This window comes from Mirounga leonina, unplaced genomic scaffold (genome assembly GCF_011800145.1).
Source record: "Mirounga leonina isolate KUSES-001 unplaced genomic scaffold, KU_Mleo_1.0 Mir_126, whole genome shotgun sequence".
Classification (NCBI taxonomy): Eukaryota; Metazoa; Chordata; class Mammalia; order Carnivora; family Phocidae; genus Mirounga; species Mirounga leonina.
The window spans coordinates 23,106,815-23,118,703 of record NW_023270314.1 but is presented as its reverse complement, the minus strand read 5'-3'; the positions used below and the strand labels follow the sequence as shown (position 1 = coordinate 23,118,703).

General features: G+C 35.5%; 1 protein-coding gene across 1 annotated transcript; it reads left to right on the top strand.

Annotated features, from left to right (window-relative positions):
* Nucleotides 1-939, top strand: LOC118008452 (olfactory receptor 6C6-like). The gene has a single exon (XM_035001994.1). It carries the CDS (start codon nucleotides 1-3, stop codon nucleotides 937-939), a length of 939 nt encoding a protein of 312 aa, XP_034857885.1.
* Nucleotides 940-11,889: the final 10,950 nt, after the last annotated feature.

Below are 11,889 nucleotides of genomic sequence, written 5' to 3'. Positions count from 1 at the left end.
ATGAGAAATCTGTCTAGAGAGATTGAGTTCATTCTCCTAGGATTTACTGATGACCCACAACTGCAAATTGTGATTTTTATATTTCTCTTTCTAAACTATGTGTTGAGTGTGATGGGGAACTTAACCATCATCCTTCTTACATTGCTAGATAACAGCCTCAAGACTCCCATGTATTTTTTCCTCCGAAATTTCTCCTTCTTGGAAGCTTCATTGACAACAGTCTGTATTCCCAGATATCTGATAAGCATCGTGACTAAAAACAAAATAATTTCCTACAATGGTTGTGCATCCCAGTTATTCTTTTTCCTCTTATTAGAAATTACAGAATTTTACCTACTGGCCGCCATGTCTTTTGACCGTTACGTAGCAATCTGCAAACCCCTACATTATCCCATCATTATGAACAACAAAGTGTGTTACCGACTTCTGTTCAGTTCATGGACAGTTGGCTTTCTGCTTTCGTTTCCACCATTGGCCTCGGGACTGACACTGGATTTCTGTGCTTCCAGAGAAATTGATCATTTCTTGTGTGACACTTCCCCTGTGCTGCAGCTTTCCTGCACTGATGCTCATTTACTGGAATTGCTTTCGTTTGTCTTATCTCTGGTAAATCTCATGGTCACGTTGCCTTTAGTGATTTTTTCTTACACATGTATTATCAAGACCATTCTAAAACTCCCCTCTGCTCAGAAAAGAACAAAGGCTTTTTCTACTTGTTCTTCTCATATGATCGTAGTCTCCCTTACTTATGGTAGCTGCATCTTCAATTACATAAAGCCAACAGCGAAGGAAAGGGTGACTTTATCCAAAGGTGTAACTGTTATTTATACCTCGGTTGCCCCTTTATTAAATCCTTTCATTTACACTCTCAGAAACCAGCAAGTGAAACAAGCCTTCAAGGATATACTCCAAAAGATTTTCTCTTTTTTCAAAAAATGAAGAGGAAATTTAATTTTAAAATCTTAGATAAAAAGGTAAATAAAAATTTGACTCATTTTATAAGTTTACTTAATCTGTTCTTCAAATAATCCATCTAATAATATTTTTACCTCATAATATTTTAACCACACCTTTCACCACAATGCATCTTTTCCCTCCTACTTCTTGTGATTAGCATTCCTTTCAGGCTACAGTATGAGTATTCTCTTGAGTTATCAACACAAATGTGAAATATCTTTTACTCTACAAAACATGGTACTGACCTCCTCAAAAAAATGATTTTAAATCAATATTCATCATAAAACTTTTATGGAATTATATAGACATCAATATAACAACAGGCACTACCACTGGGACTCTAGAAATTTCTTCAAATGTCACTCAAGTGTTTTCAACACGGCAAGAAAAAAAGTCAGGCTTCAAGTCATAAAAAGCTCGTATGTTCTAAAATGTAGCAGAACTTTATCTATTACATCAAGAGACCTGAAAATTTGGAGTGAATAAGAATCACACACCTGCTTGGCTTATATAATAGCAAAGACAATATTCTCATCCCTAAAATGTCTTTTTTTTAAAAAAGATTTTATTTATTCATTTGAGAGAGAGAGAAAAACACACAGAATGAACACAAGCAGGGGAAGAGGCAGAGGGAGAAGCAGACTCGCTGCTGAGCTGGGAACAGGACATAGGGCTGGATCCCAGGACCTGGAGATCATGACCTGAGCTGAAGGCAGATGCTTGACCATGTGAGCCACCCAGGTGCCCCCCTAAAATGTCTTTTTAACTTACCTGGAGTACAGTATAGAAACACATAGGTGGTTCCTATTAGAGTTTTCTTTTTTAATATAAAAACCTATGTGAGCTAATTTTTATTTTATTAAGATTGCTATGTTAAATTTATCGAGGATGGGTTTTTGGATGTTGGAGTCAGGAAGACAAATTAAATGGCTAATGTTTTAAACTAAAAGAGTTATTTGAGAATTGAAATGCAATCGTGTCAATGAATCTGAAGCTCCAGGAAATGGTTCTACAGATACTAGGAAAACAAACTGAGAGGAATGGTTGAACATTTAGATATATGGGATAAATGAAAAAAAAATTTTTTTAATGAGTTTCATCTTCCTTAGACCTTCATTGTGCCCATTTGTGCCACTCTCCCTTATAAATTCAATGCTTTTAAAGAAGGCAGTATTACTGGTATCCTGTCAGATTTAAAAAAAGAAGGACCTACAAAGAAATCCCTGAAATATATAGAGCTCCATATTGGGTATAATATGCCATCTGGGGAGAAATATGAGTGAAAAATCATTAAGGTATTTAATGCTGTAACTCCTATCCATGTGGCTCTGAGAAGAAAACAATTTAAGTTCAGGTTTGTGTTCTGACTTATTTTACTATTTTAAGCCAACACTGTTAATCATCTTCTTTTCTAAGGTAATTACAAGGGAATAAGTTCATTTTATTATATTCAAGGCCCTCAAAGCTTTCCAATAAGCTCTTTAAAAACTCTTAGACCCTTATTAGATTTGGTTTGAGAGTATTTTCCTCATTCTTTGGGTTGTCTTTTCACTTTCCTAATAGTGTCCTTTGGTCAGAGAATTGTTAATTTTGACAAAGTCAAATTTTTCTCTTTTTTATTTTGTTGTGTGTGCTTTTGGTGTCATATTTGAAACACCATTGCTTAATCCAAAGTTGCAAGGATGTATACCTACCATTTATTCTAGGAAATTTCTAGTTTTATCTCTGACATTTAGGTCTTTGGTTTCTATTGAGTTAATGTTTGTGTGGTTTCAGGTAGAGATTAAAGTCATATTTGCATGAAAATAGTTATCACAACATGATTTGCTGTAAAGGCTATTATTTCCCCATTGAATAATCTTGGCACACTTTTAAAAATCAATTGACAATAAATGTATGGGTTACAACAGGACTCTCAGTTCTATTCCTTTGAGCTACTGTTCAATTGCTATGCCAATATCCCACTGTCTTTATCACTGTATCTATGTATTAAGTTTTGAAATTGGAAAGCATGACTCTTCCAACTTTCTTTCTCTTTTTCAATATTGTTTTGGCTATTACGGGGTCTTGCAAGTTCATATGAATTTTAGAATCAAATTGCTCATTTATGCAAAAAGAACAGCTGAAAATTTAATAAGGATTACTTTGAATCTGTGGATTCGTTTGGGAACTTTTACCATCTTAATTCAATATCAGGTCTATTCTCCAATACATAGGTTGTCTTTATTTACTTAGGACTTCTTTAATCGTTTTTTAATTTTCTTATTTTCTTGGTACAATGTTGCACTTCCTTGGTTAAATTTACATAAAATAACTCCCACAACTGAACAATTAAAAAAACAAAGACTCAACAAAATATATGCAAAGGGACTTAAAGATGATATACAAACAGGCAAAAAGCACATGAAAAGAACTCAAGAACAGTAGTATTTAGGAAAATGTAAGTAAAAACCACAATGACGTACCACTTTACAGCCAGAAAGACAGTTATAATATGTATGTGTATGTGTGTCTGCCTCTGTGTGTGTGTGTGTGTGTACATATATGTTGGTTATATATATCACAAAAAATAACAAATGCTATTATACAGAAAAACAGGTGATGTTGTACAGAACGTGAAACCTTCATACACTGCTGTTGGGTATTTAAAATGTGCAGCCACTTGGAAAAGTTTAGCAGCTTAGCAAGAATGTAAATATAGAGTTACCATATCACCCAGAAATTCTACTTCTAGGAATTGAAAACATATGTTCACACAAAAACTTCCAACACACATTTTCATAGATGCATCATGCATAAGAGCCCCAAAGTAGATCGAACCCAAATAACCTTCAAGTGATGAATGGATAAACAAAATGTGGCACAGGTATATTTTGTTTATTTTCATTTTGTTGTGCTTTGCTTTGTTGCACTTTCATATACTGCATTACTTACAAGTTGAAGGTTTATGACAATCCTGCATCAAGCAAGCTTATTGGTGCCATTTTTCCAACGGCATTTGCTCATCTCTATCACATTGTGGTAATTCTCACAATATTTCAAGCTTTTTCATCATTACTATATTTTTTATGGTGATGTGTGTTCGTGATCTTTGATGTTACTATTGTAATCCTTTTAGAACACCATAAACACTGCCCATATAAGACAGCAACTCTAATCAGTAAAAGGTGATTGTGTTCTGACTGCTCCACTGACCAGCTGTTCCCCCTCCCCTCTCCCTCTCTTCTGGCCTCTCTATTCCCTGACACACACACCAGTATTGAAATTGGGCTAAATAATGACCCTAAAGTGGCCTGTAAGTGTTCAAGTGAAAGAAAAAATCATATTTCTCACTTTAAATCAAATGCTAGAAATGATTAAGCTTAATGAGGAAGTCATGTCAAAAGGAAAGGCCAAAATCTGGCTCTCTTGCACCAGTTAGCCAAGTTGTGAATACAAAGAAAAAGTTCTTGGGTGTGCCTGCATGCTCAGTTGCTCAAGTGTCCAACTCTTGGCTTCAGCTCAGGTCTTGATCTTGTGGTCGTGGGATCCAGCCCTGTGACCTGCTCTCAGCTCAGTGTGGGGCCTGCTTCAGATTCTCTCTCCCTCTCCCTCCTGCTCTCTCACTCTCTCTCTCTGTCTCTCTAACATATAAATAAATTATCTTTAGAAACAGAAAAAAAAAAACAAAAACAAAGAAAAAGCTCTTGAAGGAAATTAAATGTGCTATTCCAGTGAACACATGAGTGATAAGAAAATGAAGCAGCCTTATTGCTGCTGATGGAGAGCATGTTTTAGTGTCTGGATAGAAGATCAAACCAACCATAATATTCCCTTAAGCCAAAGCCTAACTCAGAGCAAGGCCCTAATTCTCTTCTATTCTATGAAGCCTAAGAGAGGTGAGGAAGCTACAGAAAAAAAAGTCTGAAGCAAGCAGAGATTGGTTCATGAGGTTTAAGGAAAGAAGCCAACTCCATTAACACAAAAGTACAAGGTGAAGCAGCAAGGACTGATGTTGTAGCTGAAGTGAATTATCCAGAAGATCTAGCTAAGGTAATTAGCAAAGGTGGCTACACTAAACAACATATTTTCAATGTAGATGAAAAAGACTTATAGAGGATAAAGATGCCATCCTGGACTTCGTCTTCTTTTTTTTTTTTTAAAGATTTTATTTATTTATTTGAGACAGAGAGAATGAGAAAGAGAGAGCACATGAGAGGGAGGAGGGTCAGAGGCAGAAGCAGGCTCCCCACCGAGCAGGGAGCCCGATGCGGGACTCGATCCCGGGACTCCAGGATCATGACCTGAGCCGAAGGCAGTCGCTTAACCACCTGAGCCACCCAGGCGCCCCCATCCTGGACTTCTACAGTTAGAGAAGAGTAGCCAATACCTGGCTTCAAAGCTTCAAAGGCTAGGCTGACTCTCTTGTTAAGGCTAAGGCAGCTAGTGACTCTAAACTGAAGCCAATGCTCATTGACCATTCTGAAAGTCCTAGGCCTAAGAATTAGGCTAACACTACTCTGCCTGTGCTCTATAAATGGAGTAACAAAGCTTGGATGACAGCACCTCTGTTTACAACACAGTTCACTAAATACTTTAAGCTCACTGTTGAGACCTACTGCTCAGTAAAAGATGCCTTTCAAAATATTGCTGCTCATTGACAATGCACCTGACCAATCAAGAGCTCTGATGGAGATGTACAACATCATTAATGTTGTTTTCATGACTGCTAATACCACCATTCTATAGGCCATGGATTAAGGGGTAATTCTGACTTTCAAGACTTATAATTTAAGAAAAGCATTTCATAAGGCTAGAGATACCATGGATACTGATTTCTCTAATGGATCTGGGTAAAGAAAATAGAAAATTTTCTGGAAATTCCAGATGCCATTAAGAACATTTGTGATGCATAGGAAGGGGTCGAAAAGTATCAACTTGAACAGGAGTTTGGAAGAAGTTGATTGCAACATACAGTATTTACAAATATTATCAATTATTGTTCTGTGTAGAAATAATTTGACCAGACTTTGGTCAAAATCACTTATACCAATGACAGTGACCCTTGGAAGAAATTCAAGGTATAATTTATTTATTTCTGTGTTTGGGGATCTTTCCATATTTTAAACCACTTATAAATTAAAAATTCCTGATACATTCTAGTTGTGTCAATGTAAACAAGTATATTAAGTTTACCTTACACAAAAGCAAATGCAATCATTTTAATCCAACAAATTTGGACAATTGACAAAGCATATATAGAATATTTTCATCATACTTAACAATTTCCTTGGCCTCTTCAGAGCCATTCCCTCTAGTCTCCATATCTGCTATTGGATTCAGATATTCACAGATGTCTTTTGGCCACATAAATTACTTTTGCTTTTTCTGGAATTTCCTATAAAAGAAATCACAAATTGTGAATGTTGAAGTCTGGTTTCTCTTGTTCAGTCATATTTTGGAGATTCACCCATTTTATTGTGTGCATCCTTAAGGTCTTCCCTTTTTGCTAATGCAATTTGGCCAAATCTAAATTTAGCATATTTGATTTAGCAAATTTAGAATCTCTGGCATCCTTTTGTCTTAGTCAGCTTTCCCTCCCCACTTCCCACAAGTTGGTGTTCTTTTCCTATGAAGAATCTCTCCACAAGACTGAATCATTTGCTTTGATCAGGGTAATAATCAAGTACACACCATATTCTGAAATGCCAGTCCCTAAAAGCCTGTAGCCTCCCATAATGTCCTTCTGAAGTAAGTGTCTGCCAAAGGAAAATTAATTGGGGGCAGGGGGGTTATTCCCCTATGCCTTGGTGACTCAACTCTTCAATTCCCATTCTCCATGGCAGTTGGAATTATGGAATTACAGGAATTGTCTTTAGAGGAAAGTAAGAAGGATACATGAAGAGGAACACCATTCACCATTTTGTTGCTCTTTTTGGCATCTCATCCCAACTGCTAATTAACATCTTCTGCTCTCCTTTTTGATGCACCATGTTGCAAGACTCGACCTATTTTCTCCTTTGTGTTAGTAGCTCACTTGAACTTTTGGGGTTTATACCCACAAAGAGTTGCTGTGGAGTAGTACACTGTCTTACCTCCTGTCTTTGCTAACATCTCATGAAACAGCATGTTTGGTTTAAGGCTATACTGCCAATTATATATGGAATGACAAAATATTGTAATTATAAGAAATCATAAATTTGCAAATTCTTAGAGCATGGATCCTATATCGTTCAGGGTTCTGGTGAAGGTAGGATTTCTGTAAGCACTCTGGAAAGAAAAGAGATAATGGAGGAATTATAGCTTTTAAAAATAATGAAAGAGATAGCCATGGAAGGAAAAGTTTGAATACCAGAGAGAATGTTGAGGAAAGTAACACCAAAGATCGCATGTTGAAGCCCTATGAGAATGCCTCCAGAAAGCTTAATGGGAAATCATAGTGACTCTCAGTTATTTCTGAGAAAGCATCTACCAATAGTCTTAGCAGTAAAGTTGGTAGTTTTCAAATACTTTTGAAAATCCACTATGAATCTAGCTTGCATGCACCAGCCTGGCTACAAACTGGAGAACAGGATCCTCTGCTTCCCTTCCAACTTCCAAATTTGGCACCAAGGCCTCTCACTGACAAATCATAAACTAGAGAAATACAGGGAGGAGAACTCTCAGAAATAACATCCCAGTTTCTCCACAGCACTGAGAACAACTGAGAAAGTATTATGTGATGTTGAGTTGGCAACAGTTCAATGCAGATACTTTGAAAATAACCAAGATGAGTCTCAGAAATTGCAAATTAGCGCTCTTTTCACTGGCTCTGCCCAAAGTGTGATATCAGTGTTGAGGGCAACTTAGAAGAGATGAGATGCCAGGGCCCCGGGTGGCTCAGTCTGTTAAGCATCCAACTCGGTTTTAGCTCAGGTCATGTTCCAGTGGGTCCTGGGATTGATCCCCATGGGATCTGCCTTCAGTGAGAAGACTGCTTGAAGATTCTCCCCCTCTTCCCCTCACCTGATTCATGCTCCTTCTCACTCTCTAAAAATAAATAATCTTTTTTAAAAAATAGACATGAGATTTATTTTTATTTATTGTTCAATTTACCCCCACTATTTAGTACACTATTTCAAGATCACATTCCAGTTATGGAATGAATGAGTCAGAGGAATAAAACAGACAGCATTAGGAATATAGTCAACACTATTGCAATAGCATTCTATGGTAACAGATCATACCTACACTTGTGGAGAAGATAGCATAATATATAAACTTGTAAATTCATTATGTTTTCCACCTGATGTAATTAATGTACTAATGTAACTAATAGTTGTGTGTCGGTTATACTCAATATAAACAAACAGACAAATAAATTAGCATTGATGAATGATTAGAAGTGAATTGAGATGCCAAAGAAACCACTTCCGGCAAGGAAAAGAACATATGTGAGAGTGAATGACTTTCATTCATGATTTCACTTAATCTTTACAATATCCTATGAGTTAAGAGTACTAGCCCTCTCATTTTATGAGTAGAGAAACTGATAAAAAGGTTGAATAGATTTTGAAAGTTTGCAAAGTCTCTGTAGCCTCAAAATCTGGGAATTTTTATCTGGACTTTATGACAATTCATTATGTGAATTGTGGCTTCATTTTTGTCTCTCTGTTTATAAAATGTGGAAATGATTTCTAACATCTGTGATGGCTAGGATGCAATGAAAAGGGCTCATTCTTGTCTGTAGGAAGGAAATCTTGAAGTATCTATCAAAAGGTGGTACTCATATATATTTTATTCTAGTAGTTGCATATATGCAAATGAATGCATAAAAATGGACTTAGCATTTTAGCTAATGATGTGAAATTGGTAGCAAGCTAATTCCATGAATCTTAAAAAATAATGAAATTATTAAATTATTAGAAGTTTCCTCTGGTATTCTATGAATTTGTTTTAAGGATGAGTCCCAGCTTTATAAGTTGACAAGGAATGATACCCATTACATATTGTTAACTGAAAAAAAAGAAAAATTGCCAAATATTTTCTATAGTAAAATTGCATTACTGTATTAAAAAATTTGCTCTCTGAGTGTGTGAACATGACTGTGTTTGTGAATGAAATTTCTGATAAAATATTATGTAAATATTTAATACTGGTTAATTTGAAGATGTGAGGGCAATTGGAGGATCAGTTAGAAACATAGGGGCCATTCCATCTGTCATTATATACTATTGATTTGATAATTGATTCTCTGACACATACTTCTCATGGCATTAAGTCTATATAACTCTTAACACTAAAAAATTAAAAACGGAGTTTCAAATACCCTTCTGATTTTTAAAAATATTACAGTTCTTTCTTGATTCATTCATTCTTCTTTGTGCTGATAGGGATGTATAAATGAATAAAACCTGAGTGCTACCCTCAATGAAGGGTTGGAGCTCAGCTCTGTATTTAATGAACCCTAAAGGAATTGAGAATAAATTATCTCCTGAGTGAAGACCGAGTGCCATGGGCATACTAGAAAAATTAAATACAGCCAAGGGGAAACTAGGTTGATTGGTTTTACACCGGTAGGTACACTTCTGCTTTTATCTCACTATATTGTTTTGCTCCTGGAAGAAGTACATCATGACAGCAGTATACCTCTTAGGCCCATCTCTCTTGCATCAGGCCTTTCTTTATTCTGGCCTCTCATTCATTTATACAGTGACTAGAGAAGGTAAATGTGTTTTATCTTTGGATAGTATTCAATCCTCATCTTACCCAGAGAGCTTTGAAAAGGTTTACCTTTCAGTCATGAAGCAGTATTCCCTAGAAATCTACTTTAAAAACTCTCAGGGTTACAATTAGTAGCTTTTTAAAATTAAGGTTAGAACAATGTTTATGTTTATATGGAAAGATAAAAGAGATAAAGAGAAATTCTTTTACTTATAGGAAAGGATGTAGAAAATTTGGATGTGGGACGCCTGGGTGGCTCAGTCGGTTAAGCGTCTGCCTTCAGCTCAGGTCGTGATCCCAGGGTCCTGGGATCGAGTCCCGCATCGGGCTCCCTGCTCCGCCGGGAGCCTGCTTCTCCCTCTGCCTCTGCCTCTCTCTCTATCTCTCATGAATAAATAAATAAATAAAACCTTTAAAAAAAAAGAAAAGAAAAGAAAACTTGTATGCAATCAAAGTTGCATTTTCCCTGTGTGAGAGGCTTTTACATAATAGAGGAAGGGTGAACTCCTGACAAAAAGTCCCCAGAAGTAGCTTATGAAGGCATTGCCTCTCATATTTTAAGCAAATTTTAAAAATCTGGGATTATGTATCTGTCTGGAATCATTAGACTTATCAGAAAGTAAGTATGTTCTGTATTTGTCAATAAATATACTTTTATCTTTCTCCCATTCAAAAGGTTATTTTTGGAATACATTGCAATGATCCCCAAATTATCACTTTAACATATTTACTATTTTTAATTTTATATTTTAATATTTTAGTTTGTTCAAAATATAGTAACAGTCTCTGCCTTTTGATATGCCAATTTTGCTGAAATGTGTCACAAAAATGTGTCTATTTCTAAAGGAAGACAATGCTGATCATCAGAAAAAAAAATAAAAAAGGAAAGTAAGGTACAATACAACTTTGACACTTGTCACCTACCACTTGTCCAGTTCATGCTATAAAAAGAAGAACAACAAATATTATTGAGAACTTACAGCACAAGTAAAATGCTGGTTGCCAAGATAAAGAGAGAACAATGCAGGTAAAAGCCATATAGACCACAGTTTAGCAATTTGTAGTTTCTCTAAAGTAAATCTTAGAATTTTCTTTATTCTACTTACTTTTTTCTTTATTCTACTTACTTTGGCTTCTAGAAAGAAGGTAATGAGATATATTGGCATTAAAAAACTCCTTTATGAATTCCTTCTTCTTCTCAAACAAGTTTAAGAGTGAAAAGACCAAGTGAATATAGTTTAAAAACAGTTGATTGTTAATTCACAAAAAGAACATAAAAATGATATAAATGGATCAATATGTAGTAGGAACTATATTCTTGACATAGGTCTATCCATGTGAGTATTAATTAATATCTCTGGCTTCACTTTTTTTCCCGTAAGTTAAGACCTTTACTTTTATTACAACCAAGATAATTCTACTTCTATATTTCTGTGATTAAAAAAGTATAAAAAAAAGAAACAAAACACATTTATTTCTATGGAGCACATTTGAAAGATGCATCTTAAGAAAAAATAATTACAGCTATTATTAAGCTCTGGATTTGTGATTGGGTCTTCAATTTCCATCAGAGCCTTGCAAAACAATGAAGTTTTTTAATGGCTTCACAATTAAAACTCAAAATTAGATATTTCACTCCTAAAAGCACACAATCTTGGAAACGAACACGGCGTCTCAATATGTAAATCTAAATATAATTACTAAATGTAGTAGAAACACGCTTAAGATATATATTGCATATATAGACAATTTGGTTACAGGTACAGGTGTTATGTAAAGGCACTCATGAGAGAACTTTTAACATAGACATGTGAATACAGTTTTCCGTATCAAGAGAGAATGTATAAAATATTCCTGCTTTAATGGAATTGAGTGGATTTTGCAAAGATGCATACAGGTAAATTTCCATTGCTTCATTTCATTGGAACTAAAAATCAACCTTTAGATCTTTAAATCTTCAATTCCTATTCACATACGCCTTCTTTCTGTTTTGTTTCTCAACAGTAGATTTTTCTTTTCTTTTTTTTAATTTTTTTTAAGATTTTATTTATTTATTTGAGACAGAGAGAGAGAGCACAAATGGGGAGGAAGGTCAGAGGGAGAAGCAGATTCCTCGCTGAGCAGGGAGCCTGATGCGGGACTCCATCCAGTCCTGGGATCAGGACCTGAGCCAAAGGCAGACACTTAACCAACTGAGCCACCCAGGTGCCCCTCAACAGTAGATTTTTCTTAAATAAAATAAAAAGCAGT

Excerpts from the sequence above, each read along its gene's own strand:
- LOC118008452 (XM_035001994.1), top strand. The coding sequence starts at position 1 with ATGAGAAATCTGTCTAGAGAGATTGAGTTCATTCTCCTAGGATTTACT.